We start from the raw sequence: 27,254 nt of genomic DNA on the forward strand, positions 1-27,254 counted from the left end.
ACGTGTACGTGCTCTCGCTCACGTACGCATTTCATTGGCCTCAACTGGTGCACGAGTGCAGCGCGTGGGGAGGTGAGTCACGGCGATCGACCAATGGCGTGCGGCGGCGATGCCACCGGACTGGGAAAACTCGTATTATGTAACCCTTTCATACCCTCCCCTTCAGAAAACCCAGCTAATGAAGAAGAAAGGAAAAAAGAAAGAAAACACAGCTTGAATTTATACTCTCTGTTGTACATTTAAATACAACATGCTGTTTGGTAAACATATAGATTAACACTTTATTAACCCTCTCAAAGTAAACCATTATAATTACTTGACTCTCGCTTATGGTATTAGGCCCCCAAAACAGTTAAAAGAGTTATTCAAAAATGTGAAGACAACTCTGGCTAAATCTTTGCATTTAAACCACTCGGCATGTTGTATATTTTGTAACAGCATATATATTAATAGCATATTCTTCCCTGAAAACAAGTCAAAGATGACCCAAAGGGTTAATCCTATAAAGTAAATCCATACAATGCAACATCAGCCAGCCACGAGTTGCAACTCTGTACACACACATGCACAGAGACAAATACTGCACTATGCAGACATATGATCATTAAAAAAAGTGCAATTTTAATGCACACTTAATGTTATGCAATAAAAATGTGCTGGAATTCGCGTTTTAAATTATGATTTGCACAGTAAGCAACAATGCAGCCATTTGCACGTTGTTTCTTTGCATTCCTGTGAAAACGTATTTTACAGGAGTAATGAAAAGCCACCGAGAGTTAATAAAAGAGGTGCAGGAGTACGTGAAATACAGTGCCTTGTGTGTGTCCATTGTGTTTCTTGACCCTTCCTCAACTTCTGCGTAAACAAGTTGGAATTGTAGGGCGTGTGTCTTGGAAAGCGGTGTTCAGCCAATGAGCGTCGACATGCCTACCACATGGTCAGGTTGTTTACTACAAGAGCAGAAGCCCGCTAGAAGGCGCCGGGTGAAAAACCCGGCATCGGATTACACTGGAACGTCTCGTCTCTGTGAAGACGGAAGCGATGCGGATTAAAATTGAACCAAACAGAAACTCGACTCATCCATGGCGTGTAAAGTGAACACTGTAGCTTAGAATAGACAGCTTTCATAGTAGTGTTCTTACGCTCTTGGTGCGTTATCAAACAAGTACAGTTATGCGTAATTGTAAAAAATCCAGGCCAGGATTTTGAATACCTGAATACAAGCCGTTCTCTGGGCTCTGAAAAAAGACATTTTCAAGTTACAGCCGGTCAGAGCGAGCCTTGTGGGAAGGGGGGTGTGTTGAAAATTGGCAAAGGTACGTGCGCAGCGTTCATTGAAAGTTTTCTGTTTTAATGCATTCGTGTCTTTTGGTTGCTCTGTATGCTTCTTAGTCAAGACTGCATTGTTTGCTGCCATTAAGGTTAGTACACTATTACAGTGATTCAGTATAAAAAAAGGCTTTTGGTTTTTTTATGCGATGTTGTACTTCGATTTAAAACCTTTTAGGAGTAAGATTGTTTTAGTTTTTCTGTACTAATATCAACACAACTGTGAATTTTTGCATTTGTTATGAAAAACTGTTTCTAAACGGAATGAAAAAAAGTCAGTTGGTTCATTAATTCCGGCTTAGAAATGTGCAGAAACTATCTTTTCCTCATTGGAAGAGATTAACTGTCCAGCTGCTACATTCTGGTCAGTTTTGCAAGGACAGCGTTTTGAATGAATAGCCTACTAGATGGTTAATCTGCTCCGGCTGCGGGTTCTAGTCGCGACGCTTCTGCAACGCGGCTGCGAGCATGTGGTGAGCAACTGAAGCGAACGGTTCTTTTGAGTTCGATATCTTCAGTGACTTGAATGAGCGGGTTCACAAAACCGGTCTGAACGTGAATGAATCGGCCTGGGTTTTCAAACAGGTCGGAAACGAGTTGTTTTAATTGCCAAACAACAGAAATGTTACAAATAAAACGTTTATGATTGTATATAAGTTTATACGAGACCGTGGTTTAATAAATAATATTTTATGCTAAAACGTATCAGCCCTGAGAATGTTCAATGTACACGCAAGTTATTAGTTCTTACTTTGTTTTTATGCGCTGAATCTTGACTGCAAAAAAAGGGGATACATTAAATCACGGTAAGCACCCCTGTTAGTATAAACCAGCACTATGTGCCTGAATGGCGTCTTTGGAATGTTTTAACATGTAATATGCCACGCCGGTGTGTCAGGAACATAGACGGTCAGGAAACACGCTATGACGTCATTACGTTATGACGTAATAGAACAGCCGGGTCGTTTTTTGAACCGGTTCGATTAGCGTGGCTTTCTGTAACTAGTTTTCTATGTACCGAGCATTCATGTCCCGAAACCATTATCTTATATTCTTCAACTTTTATAATCACCCAGATATAATTAGTTTTTAACAGATTTAGGGAAGGAAAATGGATTTTGTTGCAGGGTGGATGTAAATAAAAGGCGTTTGCATGAAAAAAAACGTTATTTTGTAAATTATTATTATTTTAACATTCGAGAATAAAATAGTTCTTATTAGACTCAAAAAACAAGCAGTAACATTTTAATATTATCATCTTGGTCAATATCAAGTCATTTTAATGGTTTGTCTGCTCTGTTATACACAATACTAATACATTTCCTTCAGAAATATGCTGGTTTGGTGCTCAGGAAATATTTCTTATTATCAGGTGTTGAAAACAGCTTTTTAATATTTATGTGGAAGCTGATATTTTTCAGGATTTTTTGATGAATAGAAAGTTCAAAGGAAAATCGTTGATTTGGAAAATTAGCATTATAAAGGTCTTTACTGTCACTTTTCAGTATCTAGCTCTTATCCAGTGGTTTACAGGACATTTACATTTTGGATGAAGCACATTATCTTATTCACCTCTATTATTCCGTTTGCATTGTCTTTATACATAATACAAATAAAATAAAAATTGCAAGAAGTAATCTCTCTTTCATGCTATTAAATGTGTAGTATTTGGCAATCAAGGGAAATTTTCACTTCAATCAGTTACAGTTACTCCGAGTCACCTTTTACTGGAAGAGAGGAAACTTAATACCTGACAGCAGCTGGTAATAATGGTCGATTCCTTTGTGCCCTAAACTCTTGAGTGAACATTCTGAAGTTACAGGGCCTAGCATGACCATAGCAGTTTTATGAACTGTGTCAGTTTAAAGTAGTTTTCCCTGGGGTTCATTCTGTGCTGACAATGACTCATAGTCAATGTGCACAGTTGCATGTAAACTTTAGATTTTGCATCATTCGTCCTGTGATGACTTAATAGTTTGACACTAAGTTGTCGGATGTTTCACATAAAGATGGTTGGTGACTCATGCATCAGCAATGTTGGTGACAGCAATGTTGAGACTAATACTAATATTTTGTACATACACCAGTGGCCTGTCCCCCCCCGAATTTGTAAATGGCAAGGTTAATATATCTATTTATACAACATTACAAATTTAGATATATTATTATTAAATCATATATATTTAATTATGATTTTATGTCATAAATGCTTTTTTGTTTGAATACAACTTATGGTCGACCGCTGGGTTTTTCAATTTCCAGTACTGATACTGATATCTAGAGAGCAGGGTGTCCAAACTGAGAATTTTTTTGGCCTATTCCTCATATATACACAATAAAACCACCAAATGAGACATACAGAAAATTGCTATATCCAAAACATCATGCTCTCTTTCTGGCAATAAAATGTGCAGAGTGGCCAAAACAGTAATCACTTGTTTGTTTCCTCTTCTCAGCTTCCTGTTTGTCGTTTGAATAGCACTGCTGAATCTCCATCAGGAGTTCTTCAAAGCAGTCAAGAAGATACAAGGTGCAAGGAAGGGAAAATGGTGCCGAAGACCAGGCTTGGGAAACGGTCCCCACTGGGCACCCTGGTGTGTGGTTCCTCAGCTGAGGGCCTGACAGAAACGGGACCCCTTGGATGCCCGGATAGTGGGCCTCACAGAAGCAAGCTTTACCCAGGACAGAAGGTAAGCTTTATTGTTGTAGATTTAATCAAAATATGAATGGGATTCTCAGGTGCGGTACACAAGGTTCAGCTCAGCCATTTCATGGTGTTTTACCTGATACGTTTCAGGTGTATGTGCACTGCGGAGGCCAAGAATGTGGAGGTGTGGTCGAACAGCATAACCACGTGGACAATGAAGTGTCTATCTTCCTGCCGCAGCTCAACCAGCACGTTCATCGCAAGCTGGAAGACGTGTGGACGAGCCCCACATCCAGTCATACCTCCTCAGTCTCCTCGTCCATTGATGTGCCAAGAAGGTACGTCTTGTTATAGTTGTCGGAATGACCCTTTGAATGAGAAACACTCCTTTATAACTCTATTTCAACACTGCAGGAGTCCAGAGACAGTGGACATGGATGAGATTATGGCTGCAATGGTGCTTACAAGTCTGTCGTGCAGTCCAGTCATCCAGCACTCAGCCCAGGGGAGCGCAACTCAAGGTTAGTAGAACATTACATTAATGTTTGTTTTTGTAAAGTCACAAGCAAACAATGCACTGCACAAATCTGGCATAAACCAGCTGAGATTACTCAACGCTTGCTGAGATAGGTGTTAGTGACCAAGAAGAAATCCTTAACAAATGCATATACGGTTTTCATTGGTAAAACGAAAACTTAAAGCAGCTAAAATAGGATTGCATATTATTGTGATTTTTTTTTAATCACTCCTGAAGGACCAGAGTAAATAAGATCCTACGGCCTAAATTCTGAAACTTCTGAATAAAATATAAAAAATATAATTATATAAAAATTAAATAAATTAGATTTTTACTGTTTTTGAAAGAAGTAAAATAGGCTGCATTTATTTGATCAAAAATACAGTAAAAACTGACTTTGTGAAATACTGAAACAATTTAAAATAACTTTTCTATTTTAATATATTTTCAAATGTAATTTATTTCTGTGATGGCAAAGCTGAATTTTCAGCAGCCATTACTCCAGTCTTCAGTGTCACATGACCCTTCAGAAATCAATCTGATAGGCTGATTTGGTGCTCAAGAAACATTGCTGCTAAGTATTTTAGTGAAAATCGTGATACTTTTTGTTCATGATTCTGAATGAAAAGAAAATTAAAAAGAACAGCATTTATTTGAAACGGATATCTTTTGTAATATTATAAACGCCTTTACTGTCTCTTTTGATAAATTTAAGGCATTCGTGCTCAATAAAAGTATTAATTTCTTTAAAAAAATCTTTGATCCCCAAACAGTAGTGTGTATATTTATATATATTATAATTCATTATGTATTACATCAGCATTGTATTTATAGATTTTTTATAATATTTAAATAACTAATCAATTTATTTAGTTTGATAATTAACATGTTGGACACATGTCCACTGGTATAAAGGACATTTACGTTTTTGATGAAGCTAATCTTCTCATAGAGATCTGTTATTGTGTTTGTATTAGCTTCATGTGGAATAGAAAATGGTGGTGGCGAACTGTATGATGGTGGATATTGGAGCTGCGACCATGGAAATGGAAGCCCCGCCCCATCCCCACCCATCGCAGAGATGGACAAGAGCGCCCCTCTCGTTGATGAAGGCCTGGACATGGAACTGGACCAAATGTTGTTTAATGAGCCAACGCCAAGGAAACGCAAGGTACATTGTAAAACCTTATAAAATGAATAAAACCTAATATATTAGGTGTTGGTTTATGCAGCATGTAGCTTATCTTTTTCATGTTGTCTTCCACCTTCTAGAACTCAGTAAAAGTTGCATATCGGTGCTTGTGGCCAAACTGTGGAAAAATACTGACCACAGTAGTGGGCATCAAACGTCACATCCGAAATTCTCATCTTGGGTGAGCATCACAAGCACCATACGTTCTAACCAATGAATGCAGCAATATGGGACATTTTTATTGTAATCACACGGCGTATTATGTTTCCTGCAGACAAAGTGATGAGCACTCCCAAAGGGAAGAAGACTTCTACTACACTGAAGTCTATCAGGACTTGGAACAGATCACTCCCTCTGGTGGCCACCGGCCCTCCTGCACTTCTCCATCCAGTCCCAGCTGGCACACGCCCCCCTCTCCCACCACCCCCGAGATGCTCCAGCCCAGCCCACTCAGCCAGTCCGCCCCGGGCAGCTTCTGGCAGGTCCATTCTGAGCACTCTTACCAGGTGAGATGCTTGACATTGTTGTGGCATCATTAAACAACATGTTTCTCTTGAGAGTGTGTAGTGCCATCAAAGATCTTATCAGTGTCACATGTCACTTTTTGCAAGTAAATGAACATTTATGGACATAAATGAACAAAAATGGCCGAGTGTTTAATACGTTGATGTTGATTCCTCAGGCTCCTCCACCCATTCAGGTTGTGACTCCGAGCAAACCAGTGTCTGTTCCTGTGTCCTGTCATTGGACTCCATCTCTCACAGTTCACCAGAGCAAACAGGTGAGCATTTCTTTATTAACTGATTCCATTATTATCTACAAGGCTGGAGAAATTTCAGCACAGATGTCTTAAAAGAGGCCTTTTCGCTGTGAATATTTATAGGTAATGAATTGGCTATGCAGCATTTTCTCTGAGGCTTTCAGAACACACAAAGCACCACGCGGTCGCAAAGACATTCTGTGTTTTTGCACTGAAAATGGGAGTAACATGCACATGTTGTTTTCGTGTCCTTTGTTCCGCCCACAAGAAATGTGGATGGTATTGCAGTGCCATCTAGTGGAGTTGGGGGACACTGTGTTCTCTTTGTCTGAACACATGCTTGTCACTAGGTTGAAAAATCAAAAATATTGTGGTATTGTGTATTTTGATCTCGCTTTTCAGTTTTAAACCTCTTACTTGCTGATTTATGTCTCCTGAAATAATGTATCATGTAATGGCCTTAATGCATTTAAATTAAAGTTTTGCTGCACTGATGCATTGTTTGTACTGTAGAGTAGTGTTTGCAGCTGTAACATAAACTGCAGTGCGTCATTCTGTGACTAATGGTGGTCTCTCTCTCTCTTTCTCTGCCCTTCCCCAGGGCTCACCATTCCGCCGTCGTTCAGTGAGTGTTGGTGAACAGTGGCTCCAGAATAACAATGCCACCTTCAGGCCACTTCCTGCCTGTGTTTCACCTCCAAGAAACCATTGCACTTCAAGGTGGGATTTGATTGTTTCTTTAGTAATTATTCAGTCTCTTATGGTTGCTGTCAATCTTCATTTATAAACTTTGCTTGATTAAAAAAAAAAAACTTGAGCTTGAAATCAGAAAATGATTGGCATTATTGTGGGCAGAGAAAAATAAAAGTACCTAATAACATTGTAGTAATAAATACAAAACTATAAAATGCTAAACTTGTACACAGTACATTTTAAATTCGGATGGATTAATTCTAGTCCAGTTTGGCTGGGATTGTTTTACACTGGTGGTAGGAAAAAAAACACAGACATTCTGAATTCGGATGGCAATAAAACCACTGACTAGCCCCTGCAAATGTTGAAAATACCTTATGTTCCCATGAGAAACAATTACCGTCCGAATAGGGCGAATGTTGAAAACAGTTATGCTGCTTAATAATTCTGTGGAAACTGTATTACATTTGTTTTCAGGATTCTTTGTAGGAAAATAAACACAGACATTCTGAATTCGGATGGCAATAAAACCACTGACTAGCCCCTGCAAATGTTGAAAATACCTTACGTTCCCATGAGAAACAATTACCGTCCGAATAGGGCGAATGTTGAAAACAGTTATGCTGCTTAATAATTCTGTGGAAACTGTATTACATTTGTTTTCAGGATTCTTTAATGAATATAAAGTTTAAAAGAACAGTGTTTATTTTTGAAACCAAAATCTTTTGTAATAATCTTAAGTCTTTATTTTCAATTTTGATGAAATACTGTATAATATATCATTGCTGAATAAAAGTATTAATGTCTTTTTTTTTTTTTTTATCATATTGAGCCCAAACTTATGAACTGTAGTGTAAATTATACAGTTCACCTTTAAAATGTGTTGCGAATAGCTTTTCATATTGTTTTGTTGTATTCAGATGAAATGTTAAATTTAACTCTGAATTTATTTCATACTAACAGGAGGATTCGGGGCGAAGCCAAGAAATGCCGGAAGGTGTACGGCATTGAACACCGAGACCAGTGGTGCACGGCCTGCCGCTGGAAAAAGGCATGTCAGAGATTCCTCGACTGAATCCTTCTTTAGATTGATGGAAACAGAACACTAACCTTATAGAGACCCACAAGAGGGGATCGTACCTGGAACTATGGTTGGAAGAAACCAAAAGAGCAGCTTTTGTGACTTAAGACTTTTTCAGCTTTCATTACAATTGCGTGTTTTTTTAAAAATGTGCTAAGGAACCATGTTGATGCTGCAGTCTTCCTGCATCTTATATCAAGAACTGATGAAGTCTGACCTTCCTTTTACAAGCGGTATGCAGCCATATACAACAGCAGCAGTCATATACTTTTTGTTTAATGTGGTTTGTACATTGTCGTCATCAGACACATATGGAAATTTTACTTATTCCAATTTAAAAACTAATATGAGACAGGAGAGAGGTCTTTACCGCGGGCTATTGCTTTCAGGGGCAAAATTGGCAGCTTATGCTTAATTGTAGATAAACAAGAAAGCAGAGTAAATGTTTCAATAGCATGTAACGTTTATGTTCATGTATGCCATGTTTACCTGCTGAGAAGCAGCTTTTTCTTTGATTTCCAGCACAAAATTCTGTAAAAAACTTTTGAAAAAGAAATAGGAAGAAAAAATGTTTTTTTATTACGATTTTGATATTTGTGACGTGTTAAATCCTGTCGTGTCATTATCGGTGTATTTCTGTGTCACAGGGTATACTTCTGTGGAATGATATGATTCACTTTTCGGTCACATCCATACTAATGAAGTATCTGTGCAAACCTGCATGATCTTATGCAATTATTCATTTACTTTTGTGCTTCTCGCCCCAGCCTGCTCACTCGCTGTTTGTCTGTTTGGAATGTGTTGTTGCCAAAGATAATCTCAGCAAGATAATACATCATATACATCTCTGCATAATAATGTGAAATGAATCTGATGACCATTTATGTGTAACCAATTGTTTGACTGGTTTATACTCTTAATACTGGGTCCAAATATTTTCTTATTGTACAACACTTCTGTACGTCATCTTTTTTTGTTTTTATCTGTAGCTCAATATATTTCGCAAAGCATGATGCTTTGACATCATAAAACTGAATGTACCTTTAGATCCCATAAGTCTTTATGAACTTCTGACAGTCAGTGTCATAGCTGTGTAAGGACATCCTAGTCTGAGAGACATTCAATGAACCACATAGAGAACAATCTTTTTGTACATTTTTGTAAAGTACTTCCCAAGTATTTCCTTTTATGAAAAGTCATAAACTGAGATCTGTTCAAGATAAAAGTATAATTTCTTTTCATGAAACTTATGTCACTTCATGCCTTTTATAAATAAACTTTTGTGTAAACAAGTACGACCGACAGTATTGCATTTTAATATTGGTACTTTTGAGGATGACTAGGCGGAGTGCTTTCAAAATGCAATAAGGTTAACCGTTGGAAAATATTTCATTATTTATGTTTGAAATCCAAATTAATGATGAACAAAATACTTCAGGACACACAATCATTTGCTGCATGACAAACCACAGAAAATAGTAAACTATTTTATTGACATAGTTCAGTTACTATGTACAGTTCATTTAGTGAACATCATGAAGTTTATCAGTAGAATAGAGGGAAAAGCATGATTTAGCAATGTTTGCATAAACACATCATTTCATCTGCACAAATACAAATCAGTTTTATCAGTTAAAAAAAATTCTAATGAATGCTTTTGGTTTCCCACTCTTAGATGAGGATGCAAACTCCGTGTGCATGTGCATGACAGAATTTGTTATGTTTGTATAGGCATATTACAGTTTTTGCTGGAATGGTTTATGCGAAATCTGGCTTTATTTATTTTTTCGAGAGAGACAGTAAACACAGATTAGCTTTCTTTAATCCCCTTAAAGGAATAGTTCACCCCCAAATGAAAATTATAGCAATTACTTATGCTTATGATTCTGATCCCATTTTATTTTATTTCTTCCTTAAAACACAAAAGGAGATATTAAGCAGATTGTTAAAGCTGCTCTTTTCCCCAACACACTCTCATGGAAATGAATACGTTTTGGTGAATTGATGGCTAATTCATATGAATTTGTACAATCTCATTCATTTGTTTTTGTACAATCTGTTTACGCCCCAGTGATGGTTATGCTTAGGGGTGAACCTTCATGCTTATTTTTTTTTTTCTAAAAAAGAAAGAAAGAAAAAAGCCTACATTTACTTTGTAGAAATTCATATGAAATGGTCACTTTTTAAAAACAGCTACGTTTAAAAAAAACTTTTTTAAAGAGTTACGTAGTAAACGTTTTTAAAAGTTTGCAAACTTAAATTTTAGTCTGTTTCTCATGCTTTCATTAGGCTTTAATGCTGATTTACGTTCCATTTGGAGCTCTAAATGACATAAGGGTGAGTGAGCCTTTTCATTTTTGGTGAACTATTCCTTTAATAATTCTATTTTGCCTAGTAATTACCTCTCTATATGACATTCCACCTCAATTTCAAGCATTTTCATGGAAATTTCATTATGGGAACTCTAATTGACCAATAGGTGGCAGTGTCGTAAAGGAGATGAATTTGGAACCGGTAACGTTTTCAAACGGTCTTTACACAATGTTTAATTAAACTACAGGGGCCATCATATACAATACCAATCATCTAATGCAATTTATATATGTCTCAAATCGAATCTGTAGAGTTTTATTCAAACTTCAAGCTAATATCACTTAATGTAAACTTTGTTTGACACAGATTAGATGCTTCATTGAGTAAATGCACATCTAACCCTGTGGCACTATGAGAGCTTTTTGTGTTTGAGGAGAATGGTGCATGATATCTTTCGAATGAGCAAAACAAATGGTTTGCTTGGTAAGTTTATTCACTTCAAAGGTCAAAGCTTATTCATTCTGTTGGGTGACATCAGCAGACATACTATTAAACTCACTAGCTCGAGTACTCATGCCAAAATACTGCTTGAGGAACTCGCTAAAACGCTTCTGGTTGTTCCACTTGCGGGCGGATTTGCGGACGCCTATGAAACTCCCATATCTTTTTTGCAAAGACCTTCCAGGATCCATGAACTTCCTGTAGCCATACTTGTTTTTGAGGAAGCCTCCAAAGCGTTTGATTAGGTGGACGGCAGCCTCTTCCTCATCGCCTTCCATCTCACTATCTCTATCCCGCTCTTCCTCGGATTCTTGTGCTGACTGTATTTGCAGGAACTTGTATTTTTTACTGAGCTGCATATCTTGGTCCTGATCATCCATTCCCAAGGCCCGTGTTATGTGGTTGAACCTCTGGAGGGTTTCAGAATACTGCCCATCATCCTGGTCCACAGGCAGAGAGATGTCCGCTTCTTCCTCTGCTCTTTTCAGCATGCCATTGCCAACCGATAGCAAGGCGTTTGGTTTCTGCTCCACAATGGTCCTGCGACACATCTCCCAGGTGTCGCCTGGAGAAAGTTTACCATGACACTCCACCAGACACACCTGAATGAAGACCCGCACAAACACACATGTTACAAGGTCAACATCATCATGCTTTAATACAGTCACACTGTATTAAATTACAATACGAGAGTGTGTGGAATGTTTTGTAACTTTAGCTTATTCAGCACAATCATTTATACGTCATCTGGTCCTCGCTGGTTTAAGCTGGCTTTCCACCCAAGCCAAACGAGAGTTCAGATAGTTTTAGCTGGTTGGCCAGCTGGTCTCCCAGTCTAACCAGCTGAAATGCCCCAAACCCCTCTAAAACCAGTCAAAAAGGCTGACCAGTCTGAGAGACCACCTAAGATCAGCTTAGGCTGGCAGCAGTTTCTTTATTACAGCAGAGTAAAGCAAAGTACGTTCAAATTAAATCAGAATTGTCCCTACTTTGACAAATTCTTGTCAACAAATCTTTTAAAACAGATTTTAAACAATAAAATCATTTTCAACACCACCTCTGCAACCACTTCTGTTCTTTTTTAATGGTTTTGTTCTGAAAAATATTTTTACTACCTATACTGATCGATTTAATTAAGTCACACCCCTTTTTGTCTATGAATTTCTTAAGAAATATGCCACATGGAGGTCCTCTGCAACCACTTCTGTTCTTTTTTAATGGTTTTGTTCTGAAAAATATTTTTACTACCTATTACTGATCGATTTAATTAAGTCACACCCCTTTTTGTCTATGAATTTCTTAAGAAATATGCCACATGGAGGTAAAATGGGATTTATTAAGTGAAACCTTAGTTTAATTTGATTGGCCAAGCGTCTTGCCAATGCCACGCATTTTTGAAGTGACTCGTTTTTCAGGTTACAAGTGAATCATTGAATCATCGACTCAACCGATTCGTTCAAAACATTGTTTCGATCAGTAAAGAAACACAGGTAACTGCAGCGGTCGATCTCGTTTGGCTTCGTGTGTAATAATTGTCTTTGGAGTAAGAAAAATAGACAACTGTAACTGGAAATATGGTATGTAAAATGTAAGTTACCCAGTATTACCTTGTTTTTAACGGTTTATTGAACTGTATGAAAGCAATATCACACTCGCTATAGCTATTTGGTCTGATCTGGAGATTGGTGGAGCGTACTGTATATTTGGAACAACAGCTCGTGGATATTGCTTAATTAGACCGTTTTAACTTTAAGTATACTGGACCAGAGATTTTTTTTTCAAAAGTGTTTCTGAAAAGTGGATTTCATGAGAACTTGAGTAGCATCTAAAAACTAAAGTCACGACCATCGCGCATTAAAATGGGAGGAGCGCGAGCTGTTCCTCGTAATCCGGTGTAATCAGTTAAACCTTTTAAATTAGCAGTTTAGTTTGGAGGGAGTTGGTTAGTTATCAGAAGAGCTATATCTGCTCATTCATGCTGAAAAACGACAAGAACACCTCAGGGTGAGCCTGTGCTATGGAGGGCTACTCAGGCCCATCAGTTTCCGTAAGCACGCAGCCTTGCCGAATGATGTTATTGTGTTTCTACTTAATTACACAACAAGATAACTGAATCACTCCGGCTGTTTTGAGTCAAAGGGCCATCTTTAACCAAATTAGCACTTCTGCCCCCTCAAATGCGTGTTATTGACATGAATCAGAGAGTATGTCCTCCTCCTCGGAGCTATAATCAGCTGCAGAGCACAACCACATTCCACTGTTATGATCATTATGATTATGTCAACTAAAGGCGAGTCTCAGGGAAATTCGATACAATTGAGGCCATAGGTCTTGGGCGGTACAGAAAATGAAATAAGATTAACGAAGCTGTAGAAGATCTGTGCAGAGTAACATAAAACTAGACATGTACATTTTCTGAAGAACATGAAAGTGCTGCTTGCCTGTGACTGTTGTGGGTGGTTTCTCATTTTCTTTAGTTTAAGTTAACATAATAACTAAACATAAACATAACTCAAACTAAATAAACAAAAACAACAAAATTACAAAAATTATAGTGAACACTGAAACTATAAAAATAAATGTAATTGTAAGTATTACCAAAAACTAGTATCATTGGTTGTTAAGGTGCTTTATCACATTACGGTTGCTAGGGTGTTTGAGTGGTTTCTATGAGGTTGCCATATCAAGAGATCCTATAACCTTAAGTATAGTATCTATAATATTCTGGTTTCTATGGTTTGGATATCTCCTTTATTGTAAGAGTATGGGTTTTTCCCCCTTCTGTTTTATCGTCTTCCAGACAAAATAGAGGATCAACTTTGTATGTTTCTCCTTTGAAAAAAAAAAAACTTGAATAACTGATATAATTATTGATGTATATAAGAACATAAAACTATAAAATTATAAAATAATTTGAGTTTATAGAAAATCTCTGATTGTTGGCACAATCTGTGATTTTGAGATATCTTCTGAAACTCTAGACGACATATGAGAGATTTTTTTTTTTTTTTTCAGGGAAATTCTTTTTTGAGAAGTTAAGCAAAAGTCTCCAATTGCACTCCATTTAATCTCACTTCTGTATAGAAGAGATAGTAAGAGGTCTTGTGATATTCTTTACTACGGGGAGTGATGGACACTGTAGGGAATTACCAAATTGTTGAAGGCATATTCATTAGGCAGTTTTTGGCTGCAGAAGAGGCAATCCTTCTGGCAGTCACACCATGCTGGGTTACACAGTCCAAGCAACAGTAGCGTCCACAGTGGAGTCTTCATCACGCAGTGTGTTAACAACCGAAGTGCAGTCTGTAGAGAGGATAGAGACAGAGATGATGGTGCAAGAGAGAAAATAGGTTACGATTCCTGGAAATAAATCTTAACACAACAGTATGTGTATACGTTAGTTCAACCTACTGGAAAATTTCTGATTGGTCAAGTGCATCATTTGCCATCTTTGTGACTCAAATCTAATCAATTCAAAAATAACCAACTCAGAACTTAAAGGGGTTATATGATATTGCTAAAAAGAACATTATTTTGTGTATTTGGTGTAATGAAATGTGTTTATGCGGTTTAAGGTTAAGAAAACAAATTATTTTCCACATACTGTACATTATTGTTTCTCCTCTATGCCCCGCCTTTCTGAAACGCGTCGATTTTTACAACGCTCATCGGTCTGAAAAGCGAGGTGTGCTCTGATTGGCCAGCTATCCAGTGCGTTGTGATTGGCCAAATATCTCAAGCGTGTGACGGAAATGTTACACCCCTTGCCACATTGTGATGCCTTGTCCGGCCGGAGCGACGAGACAAAAACATTAAAACCCATTATAAACGAGGCATTTGTTGCATCCAGTGGGGACATAATTATGGATTATATTGACTTATACTGTCTTTTTACGTGTTGCGTTGCATCACGCCGCGTAAACATAAAACCATGTCTGCATTTGTGATCGGAGAAATGACAAACAACAAGCGCTACTCTACACTGCTCAAAACTCGCGTTTGAATTGTCAGTGGCAAATTCTTTAAATATAAAAAAAATTACTTACAGTCTAGTGTTGTCAAAAGACCCGGTATTTCGGTACCAAGTCGGTACTAAAAAAATGAAAACGTTCTAAATATGTTACCTAGAAAAAGGTTGATAGCAGATTAAACAATTTATTCTAAATGAATGTTGTTTTATTGGTGCAGTGTTTTGTTGGTTGCTGGGCGACTTGTTTTCTACATTGTAATGGGCTGTTTTTCTTTGCAGAAGTTAATCTAAGATAAATTAATTTAATAAAATAATTTCAACTCAGTTCAATATTTAATGACCTTTTATTTGTTTATTTTGGCAAGTAGCTGTGTAATGTACAGTCAGAAGGTCATTAGTGCAAAATAAACTCCTTCAGGGTGAGATTATTTTGTGATAATGACTGTATGAATGTACATTATCCCTCACAAAAAATGCTGCCTATCTGTGTGACGTTAACTAATCATATTTAAAGGTACTTTTTTAATGTATCCGAGACCGACTTGGCATTTGCCAGTACTTCATTATCAAAACTCATCATCTGTAGTAATTAAAGCTAGAATTAGTGCTTGTGGCGTAATGGGAGCAGAATGGAGAAAAGGAGGAGGATTTGAGCCGCTGTGATGCACGCTGGTTAAGCAGTCTTAGTTACCACATTAGTCCAAACAATAGAAAGGACTATAAAGCGCTTCAGTCCTTTTTATGCCAAAGCTTTAAGAATAATAACCTTATCCTGCAGCTGCCTTGTCAAGCAAATAAAGCACGGATGAATGTACGTTTCAGCATTGACAGTTGACCGGTGACATGCTGCCCACCAAACCATCAGTTGTTTAGTTGCTTCAAAAGCAACTTCAAGATAAATCAATTTCACCTGCATTACACTTGTACTGAAGGTGTCACCAGGAACAAAAGCAAAGGTGTAAGTCACGGAGAATCAATAGGCACCCCTTGAGTGAGTTTTATTGAATTTAGTCACTGTAAAAGTAACAGACAAGGAAAGACACATAATTATAAGTGTGAGTGAATTACACACAACTTTATGCAGGGGGAACAAACTGGATATTGATTTTTGTCGCTCCCTTTAGTTCATTTATGTATTTATTTTTTCTCAGGAACTACAAGATTGAATGGATTCAGGCCAGGCCGCAGCATTGTTTAGAGGTGATATTTCAAGTGGGGATTGTTTGTTACAACTATAGTTTTTCCTTTTCAGCAGCTTTTGTTTTTCTGGTTGAAGTTTCTCATTTAAATTTAGATTACTAGTACACATTTCTGTGCACCTCAGGTGCCCCAGAAGTTCTTAATCTCACTGCGGTTTGTACAGACTCATACATACATGTGGGATGCAGAGCTTGGCAGGCCTTCAAGATTTAATTAACTAACTCAATTATGTAATAAAATAGACTAAACCAAGATGGACAGAGTGATTTAACTTTTGACCTTTGGAATTATCTCATATGCTCAAAGGAAAGAACAATCTCTTATTGACTAAGTAGGAGGAAATTGGTGCACTTTGAGAAACTGTGCTTTTTATATCATAAGAAAGCTTTTCTGTTTTGAAAAGGAATGACTAAGTGCTCTATTTACAGAATGTCAGTGCCTCATAATCTGTAGCAAAACATTTAGTGATTTTTGACATCGTTTAATGCCATCTTTACATTGTGTCTAAAGTGGCATTTTTGCCACAATATGAATTATTTACACAAACAGTTGAATGCTGCATGGATGTGGGCATACATGCATTTGCATAGAAATTACAATTATTAATAAACGTATTAAATTAATGTTTTGAATATGAAATAATTGTAACATATGAAAGCCTATTTGCCTCAGTGTTACTTAATGTGACTATAGCTCACATTAAGACGCTATATTGCAATATGACCATCTCTCACAATGTTGTTTTATTCCTTATTTTAAAATTTGTCTCATGATAATCTGTTATGTTTTTTGTTCTGAGGTGGGTTACAATATAAAAAGGTGAAATGAATGAAAATATGAAATTATTAATACAAATATGTAACTATAAATTAAATAAATACTCTATTATGACAACAGCAGTGTTTCTGTTCTGCTGCTGCATTTTATTACATTTACAGAAAACAAGCAGCGTCAGATGCTAGGGGCTCAGGTGGATCAGAGCAGCATATTTCAAAGGGGTCATGAACTGCCTTTTTTATTATTTTGTACTGTTCTCTGAGGTCCAGTTATAATGTTATCAAGATTTTTACATCAAAAAAACATCATAATTTAGGAGTAATAGGCTATTTTCTGCCCTGTTTTGACCCCCTCATCAAAACGCTCTGTTTGAATAGGTGTGGCGGATTGTAGACTCAGAAGTAAATACCCACTGCTATGATTGGCTAACAGTTGAGTATGTTTGACAGCCTACATCCTTCATAGATGGATGCTGCTGTGATTTAAGTTAAAAATGCATAAATAACTCTACATATCAAACGATCTGTAATAAAAGCAATAGTAGCACGAAATAAAAACAGTTACTCACACTCGTGTGGTGCGGCATTACTTCGGATCTAATATAGTCGGCACAGCATCGTCTTTAGTTTAAATCTTTCTGAAAACCCTGGGTCGAATTGTGCCTTGTTTGTAAACAAATCCGCTGTAAAATGAAGTGATCAAAGGACCAAATTCTTACTGATGCGGTCTGGATCTTAAAAATAAAGTTAATCCACTCTTTTCTAATGTTAGGATCAGAAGGAAGGCAATGCAAAAACGTTTTTTTTCCACAACTTGTTGTCTTCGGAGCATCTTTATCGTTTAATTTCTGCGTAGACCTACGTTTTCTTCTCTTGATATTTACCCACTATGTGAGTGAATCGGTGGGCAGGGGGCTAAACAAGCAGTGATATAGAAGCAAGTGTTGATCTTCCTCTGTGTTTAGCCACACTTTTATGTCATAAAGTGGCACATTCCTCAACCTGTCGTTTTTGCAGATTGGCTTCAATATAAGCTGTTGAAAGTTTTGAGTTCTGAAATTTACAGGATGCTTCTATAGTACAATTACCTCTTATATGTGAAAAGATCAAGGGATTTTTTATTTGGGATTTTAATTGAAGCACTTGTGTCATTGCTCATAAATATCATGACGTGAAATGACAGACATTGTCCAGTAAACAAAGCAAGTGGAAAGAATTCCAAGTTCTGCTTCATTTCCTGTCTCCATCACCAGTCGCTATACTGTCATAGAGATATTGTCCATCATTTTAAATGTGTTATCTCTTGAGATTTTGAATATATGCCAAACACGGTTGGCTAAAAACACTCAATGGCTCAATTAAACTCCAGAGGTAAATGGGGCTGGTTTTGCACAGCTTATTTCTCAATCAAACACGACATAATCAAAGTTTGATACCAGAGGGATTCTCAGTGGCAGAGACAGGCAGCTCACTGCTGTCTAATTAGACCAGAATTGTGCAACTGCAGATGGAAAGCTTTGAGAAATTGCTGTAAAAACAAGATATTTCTGATACATAGTAATATGACACTGACACCATAAACTAGAGAAATATTGGAATATGATCATAATGTGCTGCCAATCATTTTAATTAGGGTGGAGACTATATGACGCTAACGGCTGTACCTGGTTTTGATTAATGACGTCAATTTCCTTCAAGCATGACGCACTAGATCAATTTAAACAGAAAAGAAATCAATGACCATTATTACCAGTCCAATACCAGCCCCATGAGCCTTAGGATCCAATAGTTGAGTAAAAGTGTCATTATTATTGGCTGTAAGCATAGCGAAATATAAATGAAATGACCAGTGATGTAACAACATCTCTGAGGAACATTTATTGTTCATATGTTGCTCTTACATAGCTCAGGAGATCATTTGTGTTTCTCCTTAAATTCCTCATGAGAAATAAAAATGAGGTATTATGATATACAGTGAGAGTGTAGAACTATAAAAAAGAAGGTATGACAGTGCAGATATAATTTGGGTTTTGAAGAATCTGATGAGAAATATTTGCGTTTATATATTGTGATTTCTGATGTTTGATTGCTGTTGAGATCTTTTCTGGGGGGTGGAGAATAGACTGTAGTCTGCACTTTGTTCACCTGTATGTCTCAGTAGGGCTGCTGCAGCCCATGAAGGTCAAAGACAAATTTGTTCGGACACACACATACCTACAAACTCACTAGAAGATAAACGCAACCACAAATTGAATGGAATATTGCCCCAATAACCACAAATGTTTCTTTGATGATAAATGAACAATGGCTGGAATAATCAATGGGATGGAATGATTCACCACACTTAAACATAGCTGTCAGGGCTTTGCATTGACGCCCATGACATAAGGATAGATTATCTAATCAGAACGCTTAAGGTTGTTTTCATGCTTGTGATGTAATTGTTTCATCTGCCACATTGAATGCAGTTGTTAAACTGACGTTAAGGGCTGAGAAACTCCTTGATGAAATATCAAGGACTCCTCCTGCAGTGCAGTCCTTCACACCAATGCAGTTTAACAATGCTTTTCATAGTCCAGCATCAAACAGACATGTTAGTCTGGATACTTTGAAATACCTGAAAAAAGTCTGGGGGGAAAATCAAGAGATGGTAGATAAACTACTTAGAATTTGAAAAAAAATAAATTAAAAAAACTTGTAACACCTGTTATTATGATTGTTTTATAAGAAGAAAGCATAAATCTGAGTCACATCACACTGCCGTTCTGCACTGCACATCCATCTTCAAACAGTACCGTACACACAAAATACTATTTTGTATTATTTTATTCAGTAAAATATTGACTTTTCAGGTTTTTGTTAATGACTTTTTGCACCTTTAATAAGCATTTGAAAACTTCACAAATTAATATAGAAAAATGTTGATTTTAACAAGTTTTCTTTGGTCAAATTAGAAGTAGAAGCATCTAGAACTAGAGGCTTCTCTAGAACAATACAGAGACCTAATACAAATATGATTTTAAAACAGACATGGCAGAATTCTGGGAACTTTATTGTCATAAAATTATATATAATTTTGTGTGCTATCTGGGTCACAGTATTGGAGAGGACCATGCATGGTCGCTCAAAGTATGTACAGTGCATCGTGTTATAGCACTACACACAAGGCTTTCATATATGGGGCAAATATATAAATATAATATCGAAATATATAAAATTGTAATTTCTCATGCTTCTCCAGATACAGGCGGGCCCGGTTCCAGAATCAAATCACTGTGCTTCTGAAATCAGTGGGGGTGCTCTAGCCTTAATGTACATCTATTTTGACATTTTTTTATAATAATTAAAAAGCTGTCACTCATTTCAGTTTATCGCGATCTCACAAAGTTCCGTTATAATCAATGAAGCTCTACACTGCTTTTATTTACATCATGTTATAGTTTGTTTGTTATAATGAGAGACTCTCCCAAGCGTGCAGCACTAAACAAAACTGTGGCGTGGAGTGGATTCTAACTTAAAACGCTTAACGCCAATGCATTCAGGAAATCAACAGAAAATGCTGGTGATTGTCTACATTGATCAGTGCTACAAAAACACGTTGAAAACAGAAACCTTTGAAGTTCTCCAGAGTTCAAACACAAATTCACACTGGAGCATTTGGAAAATGTTTTGCCAGTATCCTATTTCTACAGCTTCAACTGAGGTGCTCTTACTTTCGTTTTGTTCCCTCAAGCACTCCCATAGAACCGGCCCTGGATACGGGTAATTGCAAAGAAATATGTAATATGGAGTATTTCATACATGTTTTTAGGCATGAAAAATTATCAAGATCATAAAAATATCTACGCCAAATGTTTTCATAAAGCAATAGGTTACCGCATGGGACAAGGCCCACCCACTTTTTAAGACCAATGATATTGGACCCACTCACTTTTACAATCTCTAATTCAGCGCATATGTCTGTTCACTTTTCAGAGCACCGTCAGTCAAATCCATTCCACTTGAGAAATACCCTAATAAATTAAACTCCATTGTGCGTTTTAGCTACAGCCTTGACTTCCACGCTGCTGCTTCCTCAAATCCATTGCACTTGGCTCATTCAGAGTCCATATAAATTAAACTCCATTCCGTGTTCTCACTACTCACACCTGCTGCACTCCCGCGACACAGCAAGGTAAACAAAGCATTTTAGCATATCTGCTGTTCAGGTGGGTCTGGCTGTGTGCTCACATACCGTCACTAAACAAGCTGCTATTTAAGTGAATGTTCATTATTTGAAAGCGAAACTACTTTGTTTGGCCTTCCAAAAGAGGACACGACTAGAAATCAGTGGTTAAGTTGTATTTACAACACTGTTCCAGAACAGTTCAACCCAAATATTCAGATGTGTCCAGCGCATTTTATGGAGGACTGTTTCCTGATCCTGGTAGAGTAGACTACAATGCCGGCTGTTCTGACTCTCAGACTGTAAGTACGTTTTTTATATTTAAAGAATTTGCCACTGACGATTCAAACGCGAGTTTTGAGCAGTGTAGAGTAGCACTTGTTTGTCATTTCTCCGATCACAAATGCAGACATGGTTTTATGTTTACGCGGCGCGATGCAACGCGTAAAAAGACAGTATAATTAGCAACATCATATGACCCCTTTAATCTTTTATTATAAAACTCATGGGCGACATTTGGGTGGGTTGCAAATTTTTAGTCATGGAATTCCTGATGTCGGCCCCGCTGCAATTGGAGCGCTTAGCCAAGCCCGAAATACCCTCAAAGTGTTTTTGCAGCGTTGAGCAATGTAACCAATCAAAGACATATCTGTTGATTTCTTGAACGAAATGGCCAATCAGAAACGTTTTGTCAGAGTTCACTCACCGCTGAAAGCGCCGCAGTTTTTAAGTGCAGTTTTGCATGCTCGTGAATCATCTCATGACTAAGTGCAGACGCGATGTAAATAAGAGATTCATTGTGCAGTTTAGAGAGCTTCATTGATTATAACGGAACTTTGTAAGATCACGATGAACGAAGATGAAAGCTTTCGTGAAGCTTTTTAGTGATAAAGGGAGTGATAAAGATTATATATTTTCTAGGGTATAATCCATTCAGAATTTGTAAGAAACTTTAATTTTTCGGACACATAGGCTACACCCTGCAAAGTTTGGGGAATGACATCCGCATATTTATGCGCGATTCACTCTCGAAATGGCAGTGATTGGCAATGGACGGAACATAAAATATGTTGATGTAATTCTGGAACCAGTCCTGGCCAAACCTCCACAGACAGCGCGCGTCCCGAGCGAGATCTAATTCACGGACCAAAAGCGTGTGTAAATTGAGATCGGGACATATCAACCAGTAATTAATTTCATTTCTAGTAACGGACGGTAGAAAGTTCAGCGATGAATGGTATACGATTTATGACTTGTATTATGAGAATATAGTCCCACAACTGATCATTTATTTTTTCCTCACGTGTCTCGCCTTTGGTAACAACGATTCAAAACGGAAACATTTCAAGTGACACGGGAAAAAGACACGGAAAACTTCAGTGAACATCAGAAAAGCAGCGTGCACATTTCTGGTTAAAAATGAAAGGCCATCAACTGACAAACGGGAAGCATCACCATTCAAGTCAGCAGGACGAGCCAAAGCTAGTCCACAGTACTTCTTGACTGTGTTGGATTGACTGCTTTGATGAATTGCAATACGGTAGTGCATTGTTTTACATCCTTGCTTAAATAAAAACAAAATGTTTTTTTTCGGATGTATTTATTTCAAATATATATATATTTTTTTCTTGCCCCCTGACTCAAGAGTCAAATGTCGCCCATGATGAAGCTGATTATAATTATTATTTTTTTTTTAATATTTGCAGTCATTGATTGTCATTATGCTGATATATTTTGCTTTTATGCTTATGATTATGCTTTTTGTGCATCAGGATATTTAAAACACCGCAAGGACCGCTAATCAGGAGTCAATTTCACAGTGGCTAAAATTATGCCATGAGTTTTGGATGAGCCGATACATTTGCCTCGGGGCCTTCTGGAGAATTATCTGACTATTATTAGATTTTGCAAATATCCTAGCTGCACCTCTCCTGAATGATTTTTGTATCATATTTGTGAAAAATTAATCATCATGTGGATTTTTCTTTATAAGTTTTTAAAAGAGGAGCTGAGGCAATTGCCATGATTATTACATAATCACCTAAATGTAATGTTATTATACAACTTTAAAAAATTAAGAATTTGCACAGAAGGAATCAATAGCACTTACTTTTTTTTCCTTTTAAAGGGATAGTTCACCCAAAAATGAAAATTTGATGTTTATCTGCTTACCCCCAGGGCATCCAAGATGTAGGTGACTTTGTTTCTTCAGTAGAACACAAACGAAGATTTTTAACTATCTTCTTCTTCTTGCTTTACGACGAATCGCAGACTTATAAGTGCTTTACCGCCACCTATCTCTCAAATGGACCATTGATGTCATCGGCGTCACGCGCCGGCTGTTGAGAACGCGCTCAGGACAGTTTGGACATTGCAGTGAATCAGAGGTAAAAAACGATAGAAATACTGTTCAGTTTCGTGCACAGACCAATCATTTTGTGTCTTAAGACCTCAATGTATCGTCACGAGCCGCAGGGTTTAATTTGGTTTTGTCGGTGTATGTTTTTTTTTTTACTCTCAAAGCCATGATTCCCATTCACCTCCATTATAAGACTGACAGACTGCAACGGTTCGAGTTAAAAATCTTCGTTTGTGTTCTACTGAAGAAACAAAGTCACCTACATCTTGGATGCCCTGGGGGTAAGCAGATAAACATCAAATTGTAATTTTTGGGTGAACTATCCCTTGAAGTCAGCCAGGTTTCTTTCTTTCTTTCTTTCTTTTAATGAATAGTATACCACTTTTTTATTTATGATCATAGCCACAGTTCTTCATATCTCAGCTAAAACCGAGCTTTTAGTGACACTCTGTGGTACACAACAAGTATGAAATTATCTAGCGCAGTGCAACATTAGAAAGTCGCATTCTGAATTACCCAAGGCAGAATTGCTCCACGATATTTAAAGGCTAATTCATTAGCATCTCACATGAAATCAACGAACAATTATCTGTCGCTCTTTAGTTTTGAAACCTGAGCACTAAATCCAAACTAACTCTAGCAGATAAGACATTTTTCCAGGTTTGGAAGGACATGAGGGTGAGTAAATGAGTGAACTATCCCTTTAAGTTTAATGAAAAAAAAAATTGTATTGCACACTCTAAATGACAAATAATCAGCAAACAGATTCATGCAAAGTGGCCTGAGTAAATTGATGTGAATCTAAAGTGTTTCTCGCCCTCTGTCAGCCTACCTGAGTTGTGTGCGGTTCAGGCACCTGTCCTGAGCAGATCTGCTGAAACTGAAGGCGGTTATATTCTCCTATCGTCTGCTTCTGTTTGTTTCCTAAGTGGATGCTGTTGCTTGGTTGTCTTATAGAGACACACCCCTCCCTGTGGTCCAACCCCTAACCCCCTGTTTTACGTGTGTGTGTGTGTGTGTGTGTGAGAGACGAGAGAGAGAGAGAGGACAGGAGAAGACTGTCTTACGTATTGGGATGGGTGGACGTCAAGACTTATCTCTACGTCAAGGATTGCAGTCTCTGAGAACAAACTAGAAAACTAAAAATACAAGCAAACATTTTCCCAGAATACTTGCACACTCATTCACAGTGTGTCCTCCATCCATTCATCCTCTGATGAAGTGATGCTCCAAGACAATGATGCTTTGAGAGCTGTGTGCAAAAAGCGTGACCATTGGCATTGCAATGGATTAAACTTCAATCTGTGCCGTTTTCAATATCTCATTTGCAGTCTAGAAGTTAAAATGAATATTGATCAAGCAATAAAAACTTTAAATTATGAATTTAAAGGTAAACAATGGGAATTAGAGAGGTTAAACCAAACATCTTAAGAGACTGATCCAAGGAAAAGAAAATGTTTTATTGCTCATAGGTCGGTCTTTTGTACACTGTAAAAAAAATTCAAAGTTGGAAATAAAACAAAGATTACTGGAGTATGTTTACAAGAAAATACTATTTCAGTCTTTTTACTTCAAAAATGCATTTAATTCAATGTGTTACTTGCCCTTTCTTTGTATTTATTTGTGAAATTTACTAGGCATTGAGTGAAAATTGATGCACCACCATTTTTTTTCTATTTACCTAGTCGCTTCATAAAAGTTAGTTAGTATGTATCTGAATACATTTTATTTTAATCCGAGTTCATATTCTTGGCAGATCTGAACACAGTTTAAGACATTATGAAACTCTAGAAGAGACACGAGATAATAGGTGTCTTTTTTTGCAGGAGAAAACTAAAGCATGAGCAAGTCTCAATTTGTTCTCAATTTAATTATATTTCTGTATAGGTGAAACAATTGAGATTTTAAAGAAATATTATTTGTGAGCTTTCTTTGGGAAAGTTTCTTGAATTTATGATTTTTTTTTTTTTGTAATTTATGAGTTTGTTTGAGACGAAGTTTTAGCTAATGTTTTTATAAAACAATTAAAAAATGTGAAAATTAATTTAAAACACTGTCACAGAAGTGATTGACCAAAAGTAAAATACAATATAAAGAATCCACAGTTATAAAAAATCTAATGTTTTTAAATTCTTTCTATTGTCCAATCATAATAATTTACTATTAATTTTAGATTTATTCAAATTGTATTAATCCCTTACCGTTTGCATAACCAAGAAAAACACTTTTTAAAAAGTATAAAAAACTAGTCATTTTGAATGTTCAGAAATAGCATTTTCATCACTTATTGGGAACATTAGCAAAACATTCTTAGAACATATTTTTGTTAGCTGGTGCTATACTAAACAACATTCCCTGAACAAGTTGTGAAAAATCAATCTTTAAGACAGTCACCAGTGAGTCAGAACATGTCTGACGATGAGTGTGTTTTTTATAGGAAATAGTCCATAGATAAATGTGCCTGACGGATAGCGAAAGCTCCTTTGCATAGTCTCACAATGAATGGCAGTTTTAAAATAAAACTATTTCATGGTGATGAAGCAAAATCCAAAATACAATGTAAGGACTCGAAAATGTTGAGATTGCTTTTCTAGCAGTGAGCCGCTTGTGAATTGAAACCCAGTCTTGTCTGGCAAGTCCAAAACAGCCAAATCAGAACAGGCCAGCACTCTGTCTACAGGTGAAGGGACCAGAAAATTGGCCCTCCCAGCTGTGGGCTCCACAGTTGCTTAAGCCAGATCTTATAAAGTGAGTTTAATCAGTCATGTGTTTGTCCTTGGGCGGGTATATAGAAAACCTCTGATTATGGTGATGGTAAAAACAGCCTCTCGCTGAGATGACCATCTCGTGATGCTAACAAGGTCTTCTGGCCCAAATGATGTATCATTGTAGCTCTCAGCTGGGTGGCATGGAGGAGGAGATCTGATAAGTGTGTTACAGGATGAGTTGTGTTCGCTCATGGCTGCAGTGTGTCACCATGCTGAGGAAATGGGGCCAGAGAAGAAACTCCTGCTGAGAGAGCAGAAAGCATTTTGTGAGATATTCTAGGGATCAGCTCTAGGGTGAGTCTGCCATGGGCAGAATTGTTGCTTTGTATCTGCACTAGTTGCTGATTATTGTGTTACAGACTCAGGGCATGATGCATGGAAGATAAAATGTGTATATTACAGAAGTCTAAGTCCCACGCAATGCAGTGAAAAACAAAGGAAATACTTCAAAAAGAACCCCTCATCAGAATATCTATCTTGATTAAACATTTTCAAAGTGTTTTCTTCAGTGATCTGATAATTAATGTCATCACTTGGCACCTTCTATGAATCAGTGCTAGAAAAATAATGAATTTTCAGTGAAAGGAGGTGTTTAAAGGGTTAGTTCACCCAAAAATGAAAATTCTGTCATTAATTACTCACCCTTGTGTTGTTCGAAACCTGTAAGACCTTCGTTCATCTTCGGAACACAATGTAAGATATTTTTGATGAAATCTGAGGGCTCTCTGACCCTCCCATAGACAGCAAGGTAACTACCACGTTCAAGGTCCAGAAAAGTACCAAGAAGATCGACAAAGTAGTCCGTGTGACATCAGTGGTTCAGTAGAGACGCAGTAGAGACGAAAATGTGGAATAAAGTCGTTATTTTTGTTTTCTTTGCGCAAAAAAAGTATTCTCGTAGCTTAGTAACTTTACAGTTGAACCACTGATGTCACACGGACTACTTTGTCGATCATCTTGGTACTTTTCTGGACCTTGAACGT

General features: G+C 37.2%; 2 protein-coding genes and 1 long non-coding RNA gene across 6 annotated transcripts in view; 2 read left to right on the forward strand and 1 right to left on the reverse strand.

The window, feature by feature from the left end:
* Nucleotides 1-978: 978 nt before the first annotated feature.
* On the forward strand, nucleotides 979-9,513 carry LOC107680796 (zinc finger protein 395-like). Of its 3 annotated transcripts, none has more exons than XM_016476844.1 (10): nucleotides 979-1,316; nucleotides 3,786-4,019; nucleotides 4,127-4,314; nucleotides 4,391-4,497; nucleotides 5,471-5,664; nucleotides 5,766-5,866; nucleotides 5,960-6,191; nucleotides 6,368-6,466; nucleotides 7,047-7,165; nucleotides 8,102-9,513. In XM_016476844.1, the coding sequence occupies exons 2-10, from the start codon at nucleotides 3,876-3,878 to the stop codon at nucleotides 8,211-8,213; spliced, it is 1,296 nt and encodes a 431-aa protein (XP_016332330.1). In that variant the 5' UTR covers nucleotides 979-1,316; nucleotides 3,786-3,875; the 3' UTR covers nucleotides 8,214-9,513. The 3 variants fall into 3 exon arrangements, with proteins under 3 accessions (XP_016332330.1, XP_016332332.1, XP_016332331.1); XM_016476846.1 differs by having other exon boundaries at nucleotides 6,386-6,466; XM_016476845.1 differs by lacking the exon at nucleotides 979-1,316 and adding an exon at nucleotides 1,335-1,421.
* A 1,466-nt stretch (nucleotides 9,514-10,979) lies between these two features.
* On the reverse strand, nucleotides 10,980-24,422 carry LOC107680763 (prepronociceptin-like). The gene is made up of 3 exons (XM_016476809.1): nucleotides 24,336-24,422; nucleotides 14,184-14,336; nucleotides 10,980-11,635 (listed from the first exon to the last, which is right to left on the reverse strand). The coding sequence occupies exons 2-3, from the start codon at nucleotides 14,304-14,306 to the stop codon at nucleotides 11,045-11,047; spliced, it is 714 nt and encodes a 237-aa protein (XP_016332295.1). The 5' UTR covers nucleotides 14,307-14,336; nucleotides 24,336-24,422; the 3' UTR covers nucleotides 10,980-11,044.
* LOC107680764 (uncharacterized) overlaps nucleotides 12,499-27,254 on the forward strand; it is a 33,355-nt gene continuing 18,599 nt past the window's right edge. For both annotated transcript variants that reach the window (XR_001633181.1, XR_001633182.1), the window contains exon 1: nucleotides 12,499-12,610. This is a non-coding gene — a long non-coding RNA (uncharacterized LOC107680764). The remainder of the gene's footprint in view (nucleotides 12,611-27,254) is intronic.

Source organism: Sinocyclocheilus anshuiensis, unplaced genomic scaffold (assembly GCF_001515605.1).
Source record: "Sinocyclocheilus anshuiensis isolate Anshui unplaced genomic scaffold, SAMN03320099.WGS_v1.1 scaffold869, whole genome shotgun sequence".
NCBI classification, from domain to species: Eukaryota; Metazoa; Chordata; class Actinopteri; order Cypriniformes; family Cyprinidae; genus Sinocyclocheilus; species Sinocyclocheilus anshuiensis.

Bases quoted from the DNA above. Each gene is read 5' to 3' on its own strand.
- LOC107680796 (XM_016476844.1), top strand. From the start codon at position 3,876: ATGGTGCCGAAGACCAGGCTTGGGAAACGGTCCCCACTGGGCACCCTG. The intron at 4,498-5,470 runs GTTAGTAGAACA...TGTTTGTATTAG, and splicing joins CCAGGGGAGCGCAACTCAAG to CTTCATGTGGAATAGAAAAT. The intron at 5,867-5,959 runs GTGAGCATCACA...TGTTTCCTGCAG, and splicing joins ATCCGAAATTCTCATCTTGG to ACAAAGTGATGAGCACTCCC.
- LOC107680763 (XM_016476809.1), bottom strand. From the start codon at position 14,306: ATGAAGACTCCACTGTGGACGCTACTGTTGCTTGGACTGTGTAACCCA. The intron at 11,636-14,183 runs GTAATTCCCTAC...GTCTTCATTCAG, and splicing joins AATATGCCTTCAACAATTTG to GTGTGTCTGGTGGAGTGTCA.